The sequence below is a fragment of the Xiphophorus couchianus genome, chromosome 6 (genome assembly GCF_001444195.1).
Source record: "Xiphophorus couchianus chromosome 6, X_couchianus-1.0, whole genome shotgun sequence".
In the NCBI taxonomy this organism is placed as follows: Eukaryota; Metazoa; Chordata; class Actinopteri; order Cyprinodontiformes; family Poeciliidae; genus Xiphophorus; species Xiphophorus couchianus.
In genome coordinates, this window is record NC_040233.1 from 30,095,543 (window position 1) to 30,118,801 (window position 23,259).

A 23,259-nucleotide genomic window follows, 5' to 3' on the forward strand; every position below is an offset into this window, starting at 1 on the left:
CTTTGGAGACCAGAGGAGAAGTCTTATTGTAGCAAAAGAAGGAAAATCAATTGCTGGAGTATGTATTTGATTAGGTCTAGACAGGTCTAACTCGTTTTCAGAACACTAGAGTCTTAGATCAAGCTGCATTAGTACAAGCAGAACTTAACTCGGCTGCCTCTTTAGGCTGCCTTAGGGAACAGGAAGTTTAGGCTTTGTCCCTTCAGGATGGATCTAAATGTCAAGTTTAGATAGAATTCATTTCCTACCTGAATAAATATGAGAACATAAATATGGTTTGATCCAAACCATTTTATTGTATTTCTGGCTTTATGTTTCAGCTCCTTGTCCTGCTCTAATGCAAACCCTCTACACTTCTGCAGCCTCTAACATCCTCTTACAGAACTCTCCTGTATTTACTTATTTACTTCTTATCAACCCCAACCAGTCTCCTTGTCCTCATATCATTTTTCGGCCATGTTTCGCAGTTTCAGGTTTCTCTTAGCCTGTCACTGAAATTTGTCGTTGCAGAGCGTAACAAATTGAGAAAATATTTTGTAAAGCGCCGCAATAGGTCAAACACACGATCACGATGGTATCTCCATGTAGATCTCTTAAATGAAGTTTGCAGGAATTATTAATGTGCTGACCAAAATGCGATTTAGTGGAAAAGATTTGTTTTAATGACCTCAGGAAAAGTCAATCAGATAAGCCAAGAGAAGGTTTGTCAAGCTGGAGTCAGGTGGAGGAGAGGGTTTAGCTGGTCGAGGTTTATTGCACGGAAAACATAAAAAACCATCAGGGACGGTTAAAAAAACTTTTTCAGTTTTTTCTGTTGGTCCTTAACATACTGCAGAGAACTTCATCAAATGTTTTTCTACCTGGTCCAGATTTTTCTATTCCTGAGTGAGATGTTGCTGAAAAGACGACTTTGCCTTGGATGTTTGCGATGTGCAAGAAAGGATCCGAGTTTCTATGTCTTTGTTTAGGCTACATTTGGACACTAAAATTGAGGAAGAAATGTGACATTTCCAACATATTTTTCTCGGGAAAAATACAGATGAGGTCTCAAGAGCCATAAAGAGATGTTCATGAACAGTGTTTGGGTTTTGCTTTGCTTTATTAAAGTGAGTTGAAGAGGGAAAAAAAATCAATTCAAGCCATTGTTAAGAGGATTGATTGAAAACTGATATTGACTGAGAATCCCCCTCACCTCTTTCAGTAAAGTGACATGGTATTAAAATGCTCTTCCTAAAAGAGACAGACACCATTGCTGAGATTTATATCACATTCTGATTGTAGCATGCATTCCAGGGAATTTGACACCATTTATCCACTCAATATAAATGAGCATTAGCCATGGGCTAAATTTATCTCTTTGCATGACTCCAACTAGTAGCCTAAGGCTCTGCTTGGGAATAAAAATGCAGAGGCTAGTGGTGCAAAGCTCTGTAGGGCCCTGCCAGATCTTTGGTTCTGCCTTCTGAACAGTAAGAAATCTTTATCTGAGTGCTTAAAATGCATCATCCAAAAGGTGGTGAGGTGTTTTTGTTACTGAGATGAGTCTGTCTCCGGATTTTAAAGCAGCAAACATTTGGAGAGTTGCTAACACTTTTTCAAGCGGCCAACATTCACACTTGAACACATGCATCCGAGTGCACATCTTACTTGTCAGGTTGTGATAAATATGCAAAGCGTGGCGGACAATAGGCCCAAGCAGCTGAAGCTGTCTGTTTGCGTTCTGGGTAAACAAAGGCTCTCCTCTTGTCTGAACATGAGTGGGTTCAGCGCAGAACAGAAGAGGAACAGGCACGGAGAAGGTACGGCGAATGAAATGAATGAAAGAAAGAAAGAAAGACAGAGAGAACAGACAAGCTGGAGAAACCGAAACATCTGAGCTTCCGTCACTGACCTTCTGGCTCGTTTTTGATCAGTTCCTCCATCTTGCGTTGCTTCAGCGTGTCCACGACGTCCGCCAGGCTGCCCTTGCGTCTCTCGGGGGTCCCCAGGGTGCCGGTTGCCGAGCCGCCGTCACTGCAGGGTCTCCCCCCGCCTCCACCCTCCTCTTTGCCTGGTGAGGTAGCGTTGTGCTGTGGGTAAGGACTCAGAGAGCTCCCCTTGATGCCATCGTGCTCCTGCAGGGCGGAGAGGGTCAAGAAAGACGGATGACATTTTATTAGTTGAAAAATCACCCAAACTCGAAGACATAATGCAACTGTAGATGGAGTAAAGAGATTGAAGAGGAGCTGGCACAGACCAACTCATTATCTCCGTCCTTCTTTCCAACTCTTTATTCTTCCCTCCACCCCCATCTCCTGTTCTTACAACCCAATGAAGCAACTTTCATCCCCAGCCAGTTATCTCAAGTTAGGGCGCACTTCTTCCGTCTCTCTAGCATCCACTGGAATCTGCATTTGACTGACTTGGAGGTAGTTGACAGAGCGAACACATGAAAAGACAGCGAGACACTCGGTTCACTCTAAAGTGTCAACGCTAACTCTTAATCACAAAGCCTTCGCGTTTGAGGGACGTCCAGCGCCACCGCTCCAAATCGCACGCCCGACTTTCAGAGCTGCTGTAGTTTTTTTGTCCCTAAGATTCATCATAGCGAGTGCTGAGGGTGCATCTCAGGCAAACAGAGAAAACGGCAAACAACGCGTTCCTTTTGAAAGAACAAAACGCTGGAGAGGTGTCAAGTCATTTCCATGAAAAACAACAACTTTTATGTACACAGTGCCGGCAAAAGTAAACGCTCTGTGCCTTTATCCAACTTTTCACCAGGACTAATTATCCTTCGGTGTTTCTTTCACGTTGAAAGTGCGGTAACCTCTTGAAATTCACAAAGGCTTGTTTTTGAATGAGCATCTGTGCAGCTTGTAGCCAAATAGTTGATTATATTCCCTTCATATAAAACTTTGTGTTTTAAAGTTAAGTGAGTACCTAGTGGCTTTTCATATTTTTCAAACTGTTCAAGCATTACCAGAATTTATTGGGTTTTATGCAGTAGACCAACACAAAATTATGCTAAATTGTAAATAGATTTTAAAGTGGAAGGGGGGAAGGAAAGGTATTTTCCAAATACATTTTTACTCCAAATACACAAAAATAAACCAGCTGCCTTCAGAAGTCACATAATTCTTAAACTCCATTTGTGTGTAGCTTATCCAACTTTTCTATGGAGGCTTTCGAGGTTTGTTAGAGAACATTAGTGAACAAACAACATCATGAACACCAAGGCACACAGCAGACAGGTCAGGGAGGAAGTTAAATGATAAAACTATATGCCTTACAAATAAAATCAGATTTTTTCATACGAAATTTGGTATCTGATTTATTTTGACCGATCCCCTGAACTCGAAATCCAAATAAATAGAAGCTGTAAAACAGCCAAACAACATGGTGGGCCTTTGGTGTTCTGACATCACTCTGAACTACGGGAACCCAGCATGTAATAAAAACCTTTTGTGTGATAAAGATAAACACTGTGGGTTTCCCTGAACATACCACTCCCCCTTGTGAAACATGGTGGTGGCAATAACTTTTTCTACTCTTATCAATTGTTGTGTTTTATTTTGGATAATTAAGATGTCTTCCAGTTCCAGTGTTAAGAGTTCTTTACAAAATTAAGTTTATTGGTCTCCTTGAGGGCAAACTTGCATTATTACGCCATAGTCAATACATTACTTGAAAATGGTCTCAAAACAACAATATTATCGTTTCTTGCACCAAATCTGTTATTGTAGTTTGTTTTATCGTATCTCATTTAATCCTTACGAACATCACATTGGAGGTTTGTGGCTACGTCTTGCCGAGCTGTGCAGCCACACAGAGTTAAGGTGGCGTGAACCGTTTTGCCAAACGGCGGCAGGTGAAGGCTGCAGTAAGTAACTTTTAGCAGGCTAATCTTTGGCCCGGTAAAACCTGTGTTTGTTTCTACAGCCGGCATTATGGACTTACAGCCGGCTCAGGCCAATTAACGGCGACACCGTGAGGGAGGTCGCCATCAAACGCACGCAACCGACGGAACGGTGTGGCGATTTTCTCGCCGTATGCCGGAGACGCGGAAAACGCACTCACGCTGGCATTCTTCCTCTTGAACTCTGATACGCGAAGGTGTGCTGTGGCATTCCAACAACAAATGAGTCAGTCTGTCAGCTCAGCTCTTTGTGAGCACGAGGGTCAATGGTCCACAGGGTTAATCTTTGGCTAATCTATCTACAGTATAGGGCATGCCACCTGAGACGGCAGCACACATGTACTGCTTAGGACCTCTGTTTGTTTGTGTGCACAGGAATTCCAGCTATATTAAAAGTCACTTGGTGTATTAACTAAACATTAACTCCTCGAGTGCAGGTGGATCACAGTCAAATATGAGGCCATCCGGGCCGCAAACGTTAGATTTTGTTCTCTTCTGTTTCTTAATAGAAAAATACTTATGTAAGAGATCTGATTTAAAAATAAACAAAAAAACAAAAGAAGAAAATAAGTATTTTTTTTTCTTTTCTTGGTGGCTTTCAATATTGACAATGCTTTCATTGTTCGTGGCCCAGCTCCATACGAGAGGTCCAGAAGAGCATTATCACTTGGCATTTTCCACACCTCACTGACTCTCTCACTTCGGCTCGTTGTGTTTCCACACTCTGAATAAGTCAGCACTCTCAATAATTCACCCATCCGCTCCTAGACGCTCTTGCACATAGCACCGCCGCAGACAAACGAGCTGCGACCGCGGCTATAAGGATTCGAAAGTTGTATAAGATCAAAATTTTTATTGCAGCATCAATATTCTTTTGGTTTTTTTAAATTCTACTTTTATTTGAAAAATTGAAGGAAAAATCTCCAAGGATGAAATTATCACTCATACCATTGATAATTATGTTTAAAAAAAAAAATCCAATGGAAGCATTTTTTATTGTTTTACAATTTTATTTATTTACTTACTTATTTTTGAGTGTTATGATCTCTGATCAAGGTATATAAAAAAAAAATTGTGAAAAAAACCTCTCTGTTCCAGAACTGTTGAATGTAGCGACATCAGGTCTCCATAATAACCACAAGATGCCATCTAGTTGCCAACAGGTTGTTTTGGAAATGATGCCAACAAAATTACACTTTCTGTTTCTCTTCCTCTACAAATGCAGACATGAGGATTGTGATCAACTGTATGCCATGCGAGAATAAACTCAGTTTGAGCAGAGTTTACTAAACCCCTTCAGGGGAGTTTAGTATAAAACAAAGGAAAAGGTGAAGACGTTTCTCATCCCATTGATTGAGCAGGTGGGATTATGTTTAATGCTGCAGGAGTTTTTCTCTTCTAACACTGATGAGGACCATGATAGATTTCACAATACATTCACTCCAAAACATTGACATTTCCATGTATATTCAGTCTTAAGTCTTCTAGAAAACCGGTAGACTCTGAGAAATAGTCAAATCTGTCTCTCTGTGAACCTACAGAAGACTACATGCTGTACTAATGGAAAGATGTGATTGTACAGTATTCACAGGAAGTGTGCTGATATTTGCATGAACATGGGATTGTTTTCCTCACTGAATAACTCTACTGTTTCTCCAAGTGTTTCAGCATGAGATCATGCAGTAACGCAATAATAGAGTCCAGCCTACCACAGTTGCGCCAGAGGAGCCTCCACTGCTCATCTGGGAGGTCAAAGAGGAACCCAGCTCTTTGCACTGCAGGCCTCGCTTCCTGCACTTAAGGTCAATGTTTATGATTCAACAATTACTAAGAGAGGTTTCCTCAAACAACAGTGATCCAAAGCACGGGAGAAGAGGCACCTCTAAATGGTTCAAATTAGAGCTGCGTGAAGGATTTGGAGTGGCCTAGTTAAAGTCAAGACTGATTGAAGAAGTGTGGCAGTTGGTATTAAGTTTAGGGGGACGAGGTCTGGGTTGGGTTTCAACTTTTAACAAATGAAATAATCATTTTACAACTTCCTCTGTTTAATAGTTGGAAACATTTAAGTGTCGAAACAGAAGGAATTTGTCCCAAATTAGTGTTGCACTGTAAAGTTTTTCACGGTTCTCCAAATATGAGGAAAAAGATGAGGCTTGAGTGAACTTCTGCTTGGCCATTAACACTGCAGCAGAGTCTTGTGATCTTAAAGCCCTCAAAGACCTTCCTCTTTCCCCTCCAACCACCTGACCAAGCGGCTGCTCCCGACTATCTGCGCTGCTTCCATTTCTCCGCTATAGTCCCGATTAGGACATCTCAGGCTTAAAAAAGCGGATTTCTTCGGGATTATGAGTTGGATCAGAAGCAGCGGCACGACATGCAAATGCAACAAAACTGAAGGCAGAGAAGGTGCGCAAGCATGAAAAGTCGAGGAGGGCGCAACATCCAAAGACAAGAAAGACAGAGAGAGAGAGAGAAGCGGTGTTATTAGAGGAAATGGAAGAGGAGCAAGTTGAAAGAGAGAGATACAGGGAGACAGAGAGCAGGCGTCTTGAAGGCAACGGTCACACCTGTCACATCCCATTTATCTAATCCAGTGCCTACTTAAAAGAGCCGCACTCTTTCTTTCGAGAAAGATGTAGTGCAAACAAAACAAACAGAACAAGAATATGGAAGGGAGACGGGGATAGAGGGGAAGTGGGTAGGTTGCTGTCGAGAAGCTGCCAGGGAGATGTCATCTGGCAGCGTCCAACAATAAAGGTCATTTCCCGATCAAACGGAATTAGCAGGGGAGCCGCTGCATCGGGGGCTCCGGCTCCGACAGACAGCCTGATCCTGCAGGCATCTTAACATGCTTATGCTTCTTTCCCAATCAACCTCCGAGCGCATAATCCACGCGCCGCGCGCGCAGACCAAACAGAGGCATCATATTTAAAAACATTTTTTTTAAAAAGAGAGATTTTATGATGTAAATGGGTGTCACTCAGCTCTCCTCCTGCTGTAACGCGGGTTGAAAAACTTTTCTCATCAACATGCATTTATTCATGAGTAGAAACGGAAATTTGGAGCACTGTAAATGTTCATGCCCTCTGCTCAGTGCATGTGTACGAGCAGCCCTTTTTTTTTACCCATTTATTTTGCTATATGTGTGACACTGGCAGTGCACATAGCCTGTAGGTGTGTGTGCGTGTGTGTGTGCATATATGTATTTATATGCACTGGATGAGGCAGGCTGGTAGTGTGGGCGGTTCTGCCTTTAGTTTGCAGATGTCAATTCTCTTCCAAATGACTGGAACAAAGTAAAAATTGCGCCTCACTCTCTTTATCCTTTTACTGCCTCTGCAATGGAACCGAATTAAACAACTTTTGTCTTCTTAAGCTCATCTGTGAGGGGAGGTTGGTTGAAAAACACTTTACTCTTGCCAAAAAAAAATAAAAAATACAGGAAGCAAAAAAAAAAAAAAATCTAAATGCTATTTTTCCCCAGCAGCCAGCACATATGCTGCTGTTATTTATTTTTTAAAACTCCCTTGGTTTGCTACCCTTCCTCCTTTTTCTCTGTTGCCTGACTCTCTCTCTTTTCTTTTTTTATAATTTTTTTCTCTTTTTTTTGGAACCCCCAGCCTGACATGTCTCAGGCTGTGAAAGGTGTACGCGTGAAAAAACATTTAATGCTTGGCGCGTCGCTGCGGATCAAGGCATGGACAATGTGGCAAGTAGGAAGAGCTGGAAACAGCTGCTCGTCTAAAACACACACATACACACACTGAGGATGTCACTGATCGCTCCCTTCAGGGGGGTGAGACTCAGGTCCACGCCAAGGCTGCCAATCTCCCCGATAGACTACTTAACAAAACTCAAAAACCCTGCTAACACACACACACACTTGCAGCAAATCCCTTTACATGCCATGGCTAAACGCAGACACCGACCCTGGAGACCCTCAGCCTGGGACAAACCACTAAACACACATTACTTTACTTCTGGCAGCTTTAAATCATATTTTAATACAATTAAAATACAATTAAGCCCTTTAAAGAAGCAATAATCTTACATTTTAAATTCTTCCCAATGCCTAGTATCTATATCAGACACTGCAGCTGTTTTTTTTTGCTGTGTTTTTAAATAGCTGTTTTAGCTAAAATCTGCACCAGTATATTTTACGGCGACCCCTCGCTGTTGACAGGCAAGCGTGTGTTGATTCATTAGTGCATCACTGGCATGAGAAATTAAGTGTGACCACTGTGTCTCAAGACTGCTCAATGGCTGTGTAAAATCTGTCATACTCACATGAACACGCCCGCGCACGCACACACATGTAATCACACATTGAAATGATAGAAGAAGAGAGAGAAAAACAGGAGAGGAAAGGGAGCGCTTGAATGAGAAATAATGCTTGATGAAAGATCGGTATAGTTCTCCGCGGTGTAAGCGGGCGTCTCGGCTGTTAATTAAATAATTTGTGTTCATCCATTAGCACGTCTATGAAAGAAGATGCTCGCCTCTGCCTGATGTGAAAACAAATTTTTTTTTTTTTGGCGAGGATTTGCAAACAAACATGAAAGGAATGAAAAGAAAGGAGGCAAAGGAACAAGATGTCAAAACCTCACATCTGCAGCTGCCCCCGGGACTTATTGTGGTGCTACAATAGTTACTTTTAAACAGGCTTCTCTGAAATGGGTCTCTTTTGTCTTTATCTGGACAGTTGCGTTATATCTGAGCACAACGCTGATTGGTTGTGCCCAGTAATCAGAGTCTACCTGTTTTTTTTTTGCACCTAAGCTGGATTATAAGCAAAGGCAAGTAAGATATTTTGACGGAGTGATAACTTTAAGTAAAATACTATGTTTGTGAGGTATTTGTACAAATATTTAATGCATAAAATCATATATAGGACCAACTCCCAGGGTTTTGGGATGGCTATTATTTTTAAAAAGCCACCTTAAGTGAGAGAAAAGTGTAACTAAGTGAGCAGAATTGAGTGATTTTAACAGATATGGGTCCTGGCTTCCTAAACTGTATATTTTAAGACAGCAGTGCCGTAATTTAAGGGATAGGTGGTGCTCCTTTGGTTTGCAACTTCTAACTGTGTTTGCCTTTCTTGTAGAAGAGCAAAAAAAAAAAAAAAAATCTATTAGCCTGTTAGCCAGCTCACCAGCAGTACATAACTACAGGTGGGGGAGAGGCTAACGTGCTAAGCTATGCTCCATGACACCAGACAAAGTCACTGCATCAGACTGAATGGCCCATTTGAACAAGTGTCAGTGGTTTTCAACCCACTATTTCATCATTATTTGGTTTGGCATTTGCTAAACTGGCTAAACAGCAGCACAAAGCAACAGGTGGGGAAGGGGCAGTCCTGGGTTATTCCGTTCTTCAAAACAGAGAAAACTCCATTCACGCTTTCACTTTCTCTGGCATCTCATTTGGGCTTTAGTGAGCCCAAATGAAAAGGTTTAAATAGTTCTAAAAGTCTTAAAAGCAAAGTTCCTCCCTGTATTAGCTTAATATAGAAACTCATTTCTCATTTATTCTGTTGCAAACCACACTGAGCAGCACAATTTCCCATCAAGTCCAACGTTTGCGTGGGGGAAAAAAACGGCATTTTAAATGGCATTATCCAAGACCGATCAGGTTTTGTGAAACATCCCGTAGTGAGTGTGTGTGCGTGCGGGTATAGCGGTCGGAGCCAAAGGCAAACAGGCAGGCGGAATGAAGAGGTCAGTGTGTAGCTGAGCGCATCTCCAGCACCGTGCTAATTCACTATGACAAGATAAAGCTGTAATCTCACCCCCCACCTCCACCCTCCCCACTGTCCCACTGCTGCCTCACTTCCAAGTCAACCAGCGGCGGATGAGCCATTTACTCCCCCCCCCATCACTTACAACAACTGCTTCAGAGAGGAAGAGACCCCCATCCTGATCTCTTAAGAGTGCCATCGACACCCCCTCCCCTCCACCGGATAGTAAATCTCCTCTCGCTTTCAGTTCCTCCTCACTCCCATCCACTGACAGTCAGCAGAGAAGGGATTGGCACTGTTAACCTCCTTTTCTCGCTCAAAAAAATTCCTAACACACATAAGCAGGCAGTCGGATAAGCCCACGCGAGTCTCCACACTTCCCTCCATTCCCAACGCTCCACATCAAGCGCCTCCTCTCTGCCATCCAGTAATGAAGCAGCTGTGTGTCCCTCTGAATGTGAATATTCAGGAATCTTCTTCTCCAATCACCTGAAGATAACAACGATAAGACCCATTTTGTATACACTCAATCTAAATGTACCTGGATTAATCTAATCACTGTCCTCAACAGCAACAGATAACCCATTGTGTGTGTGTGTGTGTGTGTGTGTGTGCGCGGTGTTCCTCCCCAGGCCAGGACTTTGGTTTACAGTCAGCACCTGTCACACATGCAGAGTCCATGGAGCCTGGGAGGGACCCGAGAGCCTAATCAGAGGGCTAATTACAGAATTAGCTTTCCATTACAACTCCTAAACACTGTTTATTGTTTTACAGCGTGCAAGTGTTTATTGTCAGGATGGGGGGGAAAGGTCGATGGTCATTATCCGAGTGCGTGTGACAAGGCCTGCATTTGGCAAGCAGAGGAAAAGTTGGTGTGCAGTGAATCACACAAGAAGGTACATGCACAGTTTTCAGCATTTACAGTATTCTAAATTGGCTTAAAGATCACGTCATCACTCTTTCAAAACAGGAACTGTAAATAACTCAAAATGCAGACAGACAAAAATGATCATAATTGACATAATAGGAAAGTGAATCATATGAAAGTTCATGAACAGTGTGGCTGCTTCCTCAGGAATACGTCGGGTAATATCAGCAGCAGATACCAAAACATATCATGAATCATAACAAAAAATGGACGTAGAACGCATCATCATCATCATCATCATCATACATGTGCCATCCAATGCCCTCGAGAAAACGGCCTGCCACAGTTCCTGTTTTGCTTTTACACAATGAGGAAAGTTCTGGTTTCCTGAATCAATGTGCACCAAACTTTCTGAGAAATTGCTCCCTCAAAACCACTAAAGATGACATCTTTACTTGCAAGATAAACAAAGCTCTCTGGGAATATTTGCATATGACAAACATTGAAAGACAAGCAGTCTAAATGAGAATGACTCGCCGCTTTTATTAGGATAAATCTGCTTTAAAACTGCAGTTATCAAGTTATGAGCTACATGTCTGTTAAGCAGCAGAATGCAAGCTGGCTCTCCCAGCAGAGAGCCGTACTAATTAATAACAACTTTACAACTTGTAATATAAAAGTAAATCAATAACATGATCCAATAAAAATAATTTTCATACTGCTCACAATATAAGAATTTTATTACAATAGTTGCGATAACGTTATCTAACCTTTTATTTGGAGTTATTTTATTTTGAATCATGCTCTTAAGGAAAATAGAGAGTTCAAATAGTGCACAGAATACTTTTCTTTTTGGTGTTTACTCTTTATGGTGTAAAACTGGAAGCAGAAAAAGCTGATTTTGTCTTTTTGATTTTGTGCAAGTGGTGGAGCTTTTCCATTGGAAATGTGCACAAAACTTTGTTAATATATGTTAAAAAAAACACAATTTTATAATTGCTGTGCCTCCATTAAATAAAAAACGCAATTAAAATCCCATTTGAATAAGTTTGTTCGTGCGATAAGTTATTAAAAAACATGCTGCACCATCCTCCTCCAACTATTTCCTGTTGTCTACTTCTTTGTGGTTTGTGCCAGTGGAGAGTTTCTGATCATGTGACATGTGTAATGTGAAAAAAGTGAAATGAACAGACTACGACAAAAAAAAAACACCTTATCCTTCCACCAAAACATTTTATCTGAAAGAGTTTTTTCAAAATTGCCGTGTTTCCATTATTTTTGAAGTGTCAAGTTACACACTTACAGTATATGGCCAATGGAAACGAAGCTAGTGCAGGGTTCAGCTACCCAACTTTACGTCTAATTATCTCAAAGCAGCACAAACATTAAAAGTGCGTCCCAAATGGTAGCCTGAAACTTTCTGCTCTGATTGAAATCAGCTCCCAGCTACAAGCTGCTGTTTACCAACAGAGGAAGTCCAATTCTTCCATTTTTAGGTTTCCATCCATCAAAGGGGCATGCGCTGTTTATTTTGATTTTTTTCCTCTAACACCGGTGTTGGTGCTATGCAGTAAATGTGTAGAGGCCGTCGTAAGCAAAATCCCAAAAAGGTTTCTGAAATCCTTAATCCTTTGGCCATTATATGCAAATGAATAAATAGAAAATGTCCCCCTCAAAAAATTGATTTCTTTTCAGGAGTCATTTTAAGAGATGACAAACATGCAAGGTCAGGGAAGTTAATTTCTAGCTGAATGGATCCACAAATGAAAACATTTTTCCAGTAAAGTTTATATGCAGTTTTCTTTTTGTCCTTCCAGCTCACTGAGGAAGCACTTATTAAATACAGAAGGTGACATTTTTCCCCAGCACCATGTGTGTGTGTGTGTGTAAGGGTGTGTTCTCGGGTTTAGGTTCCACCAACGTCTCTCAAGCACCAATAGAGGTTGAGATCAGCTGATTAGAAGGACGATGGTGTATCACCTACGTCACCTTTCAACCTCTCCGTCTTCCCATGGGTGTGTGCTTTACCTCCCCAAAAAGACGGCAAGCGGGTTAGGACCCAAACCCCCCAAACCCCTCATGAAGGTGTCCTTACCGTGCTGGGGGGGCTATCCAAGTGGCGGCTGGGGGGCGAGTGAGGGGACACCTTTCCGCAGTAGGAGGCCAGAGGGAGGTGGATGACACCGCCCGGTCCCTCGCTCTCCTCGTCCTCCACTCGCTGTCTGCTGGTTGCCATGGTTACCTCTCCATCTGTCCCCCCATATGGAGAGGCTGGTCGCTTGGAAGACATCCTGGAAAAGAGTAGGAGATAGAAAGACGAGGGAGAGGAGGGAGAGACGGGAGGAAGAGTGAGCAATATTCAAAAGGGGATACGGCTTGTAAGATGGAGGAAGTTCCTGTCGATTAAAAAAAAAGAAGAAAAAAAAAGTACTTTTCATAAACTCCCAAATGGTGTCGTAAAAGATTAATTTTTAAGCCCTTTTTCATCTCCGCAGCTCCGACATGCTCCAGGTTTTGCTCTTCTGCGTTTCTTTGAGCGAACCTCTTCAATAAATCCCCTCCAGTCGGCTTGTGATCGCCCCAGCCGCCTGGCAGACCTTCAAACCTGCTCTGAGGTCTTACACTGTGTTTACCACGGGGGCCATTCAGAATTCACTTCCCCCAAAAGGACAAGGCCATTACTGCTAAAATGGAGCCATGTTGCACGGGGCATTGTGAAGGAAATGACCATGTCTTGACAATAGGTCTTTTCACGCAGAAACACAGGAGAAGGAGAGGGGGGGGGAAAAAAAGAAAAGAAAAATGGAGCGAGGGCAGAATGTACAGTGACAGTAATATGTATTTATGAAAACGTGCGGACAATAGAGGAACCGGAGGAAAAAATAGCTGGCAACATGACAGCCCTGCTGTTTGCATTTGTTACCGTGGCTTTGTTCTCTTGAAAAGAGGGAAAAGGATATAAAGCCACATCTATTAGATGAACTCTGTCTCTCGCAAGGTAAATTTGCCTCCCTGTACTTCAGCTGAATAGGGATGAAGTGACTATGCGGCAATAATAGAATTTAATGTGGTTCTCAGCGTCGCCTGAGTGCTTTCAGATGCACTTGTCAGCCTTGAAGCCACTGCGACTATGACCCTGGGTAATAGGCTGCTAACGCTCAGGGGTGCAGAGCCAACACATGACAGGGGACGGAGGGACTCTGGGAAACTGATTGTGTTGCGAAGCGGTAAAAAAAAGAAAAAGAAAAGAAAAAACAAGCAATAAGCAACAGGCGCTCACCCCTCAAACTCCTCTAATTCTTTATTTCCCTTTGAAATAACAAGCTGGTTTCTTCACTCATCTGCACACGTCTCTGTCCTGCATTCATACCGCGCCGCGCTCTAATTGGCTCTGTCATCCTCCTCGGCCTTTCTCTCTCAAATTCTTCCCCCATGCTCCCCGCTTGTCTCCAGTAAACTGATTACACTCTTGACTCTATTGGATTTCCTCTGGACTGTACATCTGGCATTCTTCCTCGGAGCAGCCCTGCTCCTAATTCCTCGCTTATTTACCTCACGACGGTGGAAACGCAAACAGCATCGAGAGCCGCTCGCTGGACGCAGAACTTTATCGCACCTCGGGAAGGGTGGAGTTGAAGTAAAATAGCAAAAAAAGCCCCAAAAACTTGTGATTTAATGACTTGCAGGTGATTCTGGGGGGATTTTAAGTGCAATATTTATAGATGGAAAAAGAACACCTAGGGTTTTTTTTATTTTTATTTCTTTGTCTTGGATATCCCAATAAGTCTTGTTTTAAAATATATATTTCTAGAATGTCAAGTTCCCGAAGAACAAAAAGGTCCAGGGGAAAAATGTTTATAGCCCTTAATCTTTTTTCAAATGTGGTCAGATTACAAATCTGAATGTGTTTCACTAGGATTTTATGAGATTGACTAAAAGTAGTACATTGTGGGCTTTGACTAGGCCATTCCCTTGTGCTGCTCGGAGGAAAATGTGAGATTTTCGTCCACATTTATCCTGGATGAAGCTCCATCAACTTCCCAATTAACTCTCATCAACTTCTCTATTCCAGCTTGAGAGAAGGATCCCCACAGCATGATGCTTCCATCACCATGTTTCCCCCAAAGTGGTTTGTCCAAAATGATGTAAAGTGTGAGCTTTCAGCTAAAAGTTTGATCTTAATCCATCGAGCAGGACTTCTTATGCAATGAAATCTTTATTTCCACAATACAAGTTCAGAAAATACTATTTTTTAAAAATTAAAAAAAGTTTACTTTGGTCTTGGAGTTTGGTCTTCATTGGCATTTCTGATGATTATGTAACTTTTACAACACGTAGAACCACTGCGACATGTTGGCCCTATAAGTGCTAAACTACTTCAGAAGTGACTTCATTGACTTTACAGAAAAAGTCTGGGCAGCAGCTTTAATCAGACAAGTGTTCGACAATGCACAGCAAAAACACAGAATCTAATTTTGGTCTAGTTTCTAGTGCAAATATCTTAGTAACTTGAAGTAAGACAAAACTAACTCACACGTAACTTTTCAGCAAAATATAGGAACTTGTTCTGAGTCAATAATTCCTTAATATTGATTTAAAAATTCCCCTGACGGATTATTCCACTTACATATTGGAAAAAATGTTTTGTTACAAGTGAAATAATCTGCCAGTGCATAAATCAATATTAATGAATGAATAATGACTTAAAATAAGTTTCTATGTCGCTGAAAAGTTACATGCAAGTCAGTTTTATCTTATTTTAAGTGCAAGTGTAAACTAGACCAAAAATTCTAGATAAGCGTTTGTGTTTTTGCAGTGTAGAAACTTGCACGCCAAAATCAAAATGTTTCTTTCATTAACTGCTGTTTTATTGCTTCTAGTAACATAATTCACCGGACTCCACATCCTTCCACATAAAACAACGCTGAACTTGAAGTGATTGCTCTCATAAAAAGGACAGTATGTCCAGAAAGAAAAAGCACAAGAACAGCATGAAAACACATCAACAGGAACAGCAGATTTCTTTATCTATGCTGGACGCTCCACCTAGCTCAGCAAAAAAAAAAAAAAGAATGCGTGGCCATAAATGGCCGCTGGAGTTTTTGTTTCGTCTTGATGACAATCAAGGCGTTATCTCTAAATCTGATTGACACGAAAACTGAAACTGACTTGCAAAAACAGTTATGATCCCTGGGTTGTAAAGAGCGCCTGTGCTGGCGCCTGTGTTATGTGGCGCTTCACACGCCGTCCAATGCAAGCGGCAGACCCAGCTGTACAAACTGCCTTTTGAGCCACGCGGCACTCGCGCACACACCCCGACACACACACACACACACACACACACACACACATGTGTGAGCTCACACAGAACAGAGGCCTGAACACTGCTGGTCTGTCTTCATCACTACCTGTTTACTTTACCTCCTTTCACTCTCTCACACTAAGGCCTTTTGTACGAGACACAAACACACGGCCCCTTGTACCCTTGTATACACCTCTGTCTGGTCAGGAGCTGACACGCAGACCTGAGGTCAGCTCTGAATCCTCAGACCTTTCCCTTGAGTTACGCACCTTTTGCTCCAGAAAGTTCCCCGCAAACATGGGAGGCTTTTAATTTGGATTTTATAATTTTACTATCCATCATTTAACCACAGTAGCTCCTCTGGCTTATCCAAATGGACTGGGAGTCCAGAGTTAAATATTAACCCCCAAAAAAATAAACACACAAGCATATATGCAAGCCAGGAAGGAACCAGCTCCCAGCCTTAAGATTAAAAAGTTACAGTTTCAAAATAGCAAACAGTTCCTGTCCTTTTCATATGAAGTCAGAGAAAGTACAGAAGTTACTTCAGTTTTCTGGATAGCTTCCATAAAGAAAAGCTATGACACTTAGCCTTTCCTCAAAAGACAGATAAATTCATCTATTAGGGAAAAAAATGACATTCAATATATGGAAATTAGGATTTGGTCAATTATTATTACCAAAGTATACCAAGGTTTGAAAAGTTTTCAAAACTGCGAAAACGTCTGAGAAAATGCCAGAGCGACGAGAAACTTCTGGTAGGCTAGCTAAAGAAAGGCTACTTCACATTTGGGTAGCTTAAAATCAAAATAAATTTGGATTATTGGAGACATTTCTTGTTTTGGTGTGTGAAAATTCTTATTGTTTGATCATTGGTGTGTGAAACTATGTTGGGAAAGTTACTAACATAAGGCTCCACTCATATAGTTCTAAGGCACACTGTAGTGCTGAATGGCTAATATGAAAGGAGACTCAGACCTTTCCTTTGACTTGTCTCAGTGTTACTATAGTAAGAGCTGAATGGCATAAAGGAATAATGCTCTGCACATCTGTCACAAAGACTAAAAACTTCAACAAATTTTATTGGGTGTTTATATGTTCTATGTTTCTGCTTAGCTTCTGTTTTCAAGTCAAAATAGACAACATTGTTAGAACTGGAAATCAATATGTCATAATAGTTGAGTAGCAGAAGGAATATTTCTTTTTTGCTTCAAATAGAAACAGTTGTCTTATGTTACGTATTTTAATACAACATGCTGGACCAGAACGACCACAGCGGGACTGGGGGGGATGACTTCGCCCTCCCAACGTTTCACGCCATAAGATTTTCTTTCTCCTCCTCTTCTCTCATTTGGCCCCCCAGACCCACCACAACTTCCTCAGAGGTGGATGACTACGAACGCTGAGGTTTTTCACAGCTCCTCTCTGGCTGTAACCCCCCCCACCCCAACCTCTCTTTCTCTAGCTCTCCTCATTTGCCTTTGAAGTGGAATTACTACACAATTGGGCACAGCGGGTGTGCAGGTTATGCCGGCTACTTCATTTAAAGTTTGGCAGGCCTGTCACACTGATGGAGGCCTGTAGAGAAAGCATGATGGGAGGATTTATTGAGATATAAAAAAAAGAGATGCTGCTTTATTAAGCTGATAAATCGGCATAGTCGGTCAGGTTATAATTGCTGAATATTTGCATAGTTTTGTTTTTTTTCCAGCACTAAAAATGCTCCCAAAAAAAAACAAACTCTTACAGCATACACACACGCACACATGAAGCGGTGCACACAGTGAGAGCGCTAAGCTGAGATTAGAGCGCCACTTCCCCTTGGCTTTTTGATGATTAGTGGCTCCTCATCTAAGTCCCTCTCATATCACATATGTCGTCCGCCGCTAAGTCACTAATCGGACAGCGACGGACGTCCATTAACGGTCCGAGTAATCGCCATCAGCGGTGGTTAACCGTCTCCTGGCCGCTGCGCACTGTAATCAACGCACACACACACACGCACAAAACACATAGAGATGTAAACGCGGCTGAGAACAGGCAAAGATGTCTAGAAAAACGCACTTTTTAAATGAATTAAGCAGAACGGGGACAAAGATTTGTTTAAGCGTCAATGAGGGGGAAGGAAAAGACAACGCAATCATTGCAGAAATGTCTCCCTCTCTCTGTCTCACACACACACACACACACACGCACGCACACACACGCACACACACACACACACACACACACACACACATTGTGTTTCGCTCAGTGTGTCTGGCTGCTAACATAATCATAGTGCTAACTGCTCTTGTTAACTCCTCTACTCAGAACAAGCTTTCAGGGAGCGTGGGAGCCTCCTCTGGAGAATTCCTTGTGTGTATGTTGCACTTGTGTGTGTGTGTGTGTGTGTGTGAGCAGCTTCTTTTTAAATTAACTCTCATTGTTTTAGCCTGCAAAAAACGTCAATCCCATCTATGATCTGCGCTTAAAAATATCTTATTTCTTCTTTTTTTTTTTAAAGAAGACATCTATTGTGTACCAAGAACTGTCACTCAGGTGTGGGTCTATCGGTGGAAATGTGAGCCATCTTTTGAAATTGCTCTCTGAGGGAAATTGGAAGTGGATATCAAAAATAGGCCCAGGGTGCCTTTTGCCTTCTAGGAGCCAACCGCAGCATTTACATCCATATGACACCTCAGGCAGGAATTTAAACAAATGTTTCCCCCCGCGTGTCGAGCTATCACTCGCTTTATTGCTGTCATTTTCACCCCCACCCCTCTCCTTCCCTCCGCTTCTCTTTTCCTCTTTTAGCTTTAAAGCGGAAACAAATCTCTATTTCTTTCCATCCTGCTTCTCTCTGTTACACACTGCTGAACTTATCCTAACATTTTCTTTACTGCGCTCACATCTTCTGTGGCGTTGTCTTCCTCTTTGGTCTCTCTTCACACAATCAGCTGTTTGTAAGAACTTCTTTCCATCCCTTGTTTTCCTGTCTCACTTTTCCCCCTCTCTAGGCAGACTCTTAAGAATATTGCCTAATAGCTATTTATAGATTGTCCCTTTAAATAGTGGGAAGAGTAGCGGAAAGGAAAAGCTCATATATTTTCAAATTAGGTGAAAACCTTTTTCTTTCTGTGACTTCGAACTTTTGGAACACAATTTTTGCAATTGCGGTGTCCTAAGAGACGAGGTTCGTTGGACCCAGCAAGCTTTTTACCCTTTTTTTTGCGCAGTCCAGGCGGATCACACTGATCATGTGTACGCTTTTACAATGTCTTTTTTTTTTTGTTGCTATGCAGTTTCGGGATCTGACGGTCTGACAGGACAGCCCGCCGCTTCCTCGTTGTCTGACTGTGACATCTGCTGCGCTCTTCCTGAGAATCGCACTAAGACTGTGGCAGGGTTAAACAAGAAACAATTAAAATCACACGTGATTACGTTTGTTCACGCAATAAGTCAATAAAAAAACATGCCCCATCATCATCCTGTTGTTTTCTTTGTCTTTTCTGCCAGTAGTGATCACACGATTCGTTTGATGGGAAAAATGTATTTCCATTGCAATTTTATGGAATACGCTAACGTCAATACAGTCGAGAAACCACCTCATCCTCGCACACCAACTTTTATATGAAAAAATATGTTGCTCTTTTAATTGGCGCCTTTCAATTAAGCAAATTTATTTTCATAATTCCAATTTGCGCAATTACGTGGTCAATGGAAACGCAGCTAGAGATGCAAGTCAAAGCTACAAAATGTACTGCAGAACACTCATGGTCACACACAGACACACCCACAGAGGCGCAGACACACACTCAGCCTCACAAACACAAAGCGACCTCTGTGTGGTGCCCTAAATTGCCGGCCGGCAGCCCAAGCCGTGTTTCCTGTCCAGCTTAACCACAAAAGGCAATAACACACAACCCTAATGTCACCGCTGTTAATCACACACACATGAATGCATGCATGCAGGGGGAAAAGAAAAAAGAAAAAAAAAAGTCCTGCGTTTTGCAAAGCAGAAGACGGAGGCCAACTCATGTGGCCTCTGGGAGAACCATCCTCTCTCTTTTCTTTTCTTTGCTCATCCACCCAAAGCTTTACTCATCACTCCTCATACTTTCCTCATACTTTCAACGTTATATTTATGCCTTAACACTGAGTCAGTGGACATCACAACAGACGGTAAGGAAAGGACAGCAAGGGGAAAGGGAAGAAAGTCTGCTGCTGTCTGGCTCTCAAAGCCTAAGCAGCTCGTGGGAAAAACTGGAGTGTTGCTTTAGAGGAAAAAAAAAAAAAGAGGCAAGAAAGACAACGATGGGGGAGCAAAGAGAGAGAGGAAGAGAGAGGAGAAGTGCATCCGGCGGATGGTGAGTCGGATCCCCCGGTGCTTCGCGAGAGGGATAATGTTTATTGAGCGAGAGGACAGTGTTTTTTACCATTGTTGAGCTGGGCCTCTGTTTGTGCCGCATTTGTTAAGCAATCCATAAAGGAGTCGTGGCATTTGTCTCACTGTCAGCGACTTGGCCTGCCCTTGCAAAGCAGACCCATACACACGCAAGCTTATTCTCTCACACACATCCACAGACTCCCATCTGGCTTTGAAAGTCTCCCACTTCGCCCCCGAACTGTCTCGGCCTTTTCCCCCCCTCGCTACCTGGGGAGACAGAGGTTTCGTTGTAGATTCTGACACCGTCTCCTATTGTGGATTGTGGAAAGATGGAGGATTTTTTTTCTGTGACTGCTTGCACTCCAGGCAGGGTGGATGAACAAATAGGATGAGAGCGTGGAAATGAAAGTGTAAGCAACATCCATGCATGGTGACCTTTAAGAACACCACCCTACTTTTCACGGTCTTTACACATGACTTCAACAAATTAGGAAGATCTAATCTGTTTTAAAGTAGAAAAGTAGAAATTATTCCAACTGCTGCTAGCATTTTAGTACAATCGATTACTGTTAAACAATGTTTTAAACATTTGCTTGTTAAGATGATTCACTTTCTGCAAAGCAGCGTTACAGTGATGGGAAATTAGGGGTGTCGCTTTTTGTAGTTTACGCACCACAACTGGTTGTGTTTTTGGTGACCTGAGGCACTACTATATAGACAGCCTTCTCACAGCAACAGGTGGGGGAGAGACAGCAATGAACACACAGCTAAAGATCCTTTGGTAACTTAGTCCTATAAACGGGACTTTAAAACGGTAGAAAACGATAAGATTTTCACGTTTGGGTCTCAGTCTATCCTGACTCCGATGACCAGCTCATATCGAGTGGGCTCTGTTGGTGTTTCTCTGCTCTGCTGACACTGGAATGCACCCTGCTGACATTTGACCTCCACCCGATGACCCCCATGTCATATGACCCGACTCTAGTTAGCCTGGAGGGTAAGAGGTTGCAGGGGGGACACCTTTGTCCGCACTCACACACACACACACACGCACTTTCCTTCTCCTTCCCGGTCACTTCTGACACTGAAGCTCTTCTCATCACTCTCGCTTTCTTTCATCCTGTCCTCTCTGAGCCAGAACCACCACAACGGGAAGAACAAACGCAGCCTGTGCAGAAACCCCCCCCGAGGGTCAGCTGATCAACCCGGGCCGGGGCACTTTAGCATTCTCCTTTGGTATTTTTCTGTCTTTCCCTTCTTTTTTTCTGCCCCCCCCCCCTCATTGCTTCGCGGATGGAGACACGGTTATCAAGGCTCTCTGGGGACAGACAATATGGCCTAGACAATGGACTCCAATCCGATGTGGTGGGTAGGTGGGAGGGGCTGAGACAGGGCCACAGGGGGAGAGAAGAGAAGAACGGTGAATTAGTTTGCAGAGCACGGACATTCTGCTCAATTACTCCACTCTTACAAATTCTCTGTCTTCTTCTTCTTCTCTCCCCCCACCACAAGCCCCAACTCAAACTGCCTCCAACTCAAACTGCCTTAATCCCCCCCCCCCCCCCCCCCCCACACACACACACACTTTTACATGAAGTACAGCGACACTTAAGCTGGAAGCAGAACTGCTCACTCAAAATTAGAAACGAGTGATCAACAGCTGCAGAAACGTCTTCGAAAACGAACGTGTCTCTTAACTTGCCAACACAAAATTCGAAGAGTTAGAAGTTTCACACAAAGACATCCGGAAAAAGCACTAATTGAGAGAATTTCACCTTGTTTTTTTATTTGATCTTACAGCATTTTACTGCTAATCGTGCTAATATCGTTTAATCATATGTAACAATGCATCTTACTTTATGAATTGCTAATTGTCCATTTGGGTTAGGATCCGAATCTGAAAGGCAAATAAAGCTGCAGCTGTCACAGCACTTTACGCGAGGCGATGAAATGAACTTCCATCTCCGAGGCTACATTTTAATTACTAATAATGAGACTTTTTGTGTCACTGAAATCCAGACAATTCCTCTGGGCTCTTAGCGGCGCTCTGATGTCAGACTGGATACCAGTGTTGTCCCGCTTAAACCGTTCAAAGTGTTGACATGTCCTCTGCTGACACACACACACACACACACACACCTATAAACCGAGAGGGGACAAATGGAGGGGTGTGAAAATCCACCACCGCCTTAACACCACCCTGACAGAGACCTCTTCCTCTCCTTCTTATAGCCGCCCCCCCTAACACACACACACACACACACACCCCTCTTTTCACTTCATCTCTGGCACTCTCACTTTTCTGTAAAAACCTGCTTCAAATGTCTGCTGGTGAGGAATGTGTCAGTTTGACCACATCATCTCTTTTCCCCTTCATCTCGCTCTCTCCTCCACCTACGGCTACAATTTCAAATCTCGCTTGTTTTTAAAAAATTTTTATTCTATCATGATTATTATTTTCTCCCTCTGTCTCTGTTTTGGTCACTTTGGTATTCTCCTTTTCTTTCTCTTCGTGTGTTTTTAGTGCGAGGACACAAGGCTGTGCTTGCAGATTTGACTAATTTCAACCGTGCGTTAAAGTTCTGTAACACAGCAGAACATTCAGAAAACTATAAATATCTATCAGAGAAAATAATAATTAAATTTTTAGCACTTCAAAGTTAAAAGGTGAAGCCAGAAAATAGTATAAAATTAATCTGACGAATTAAAATGTTAACTTCCTACTCTTCAAACTAAGATAATATTTCTTAAACACTGTCAAACTACACTTTAACAACATTTTCAATAACTTACAAAGGAGCAGAAGAGGAAGAAGAAGAAGCATGATGAAGAAACATGATGAAGAAGCATGCGGACACTTACTGTAGCACATGAACTGAGAGCATCATTGCAAACCTTTGGGGCTGAAGCGCACACACATACACACGCCTGCACACGCACACACACAAGAGTACAGTGGAAGATACCCCCACTCTCTCTCTTTCCGTCTTGCGTGCACACATCCAAATATGAACATGCAGAGGCTCTGAAACACGGCCGGAGCCGCCGTGATGGAGTGCATTACTGGAAAGCAAGAGTTTTAAGCGCT

The 23,259-nt window shown here is 42.5% G+C and overlaps 1 protein-coding gene across 8 annotated transcripts in view; it reads right to left on the reverse strand.

The window, feature by feature from the left end:
- The window catches only part of sox5 (SRY-box transcription factor 5), a 109,654-nt gene that overhangs the window by 84,700 nt on the left and 1,695 nt on the right, over positions 1 to 23,259 (reverse strand). For all 8 annotated transcript variants that reach the window (XM_028020793.1, XM_028020792.1, XM_028020791.1 and 5 more), the window contains exons 2-3: positions 12,596 to 12,791; positions 1,892 to 2,114 (exon numbers count right to left, since the gene is read on the reverse strand). In XM_028020793.1, the coding sequence (XP_027876594.1) occupies positions 1,892 to 2,114; positions 12,596 to 12,791 (419 nt within the window). The remainder of the gene's footprint in view (positions 1 to 1,891; positions 2,115 to 12,595; positions 12,792 to 23,259) is intronic.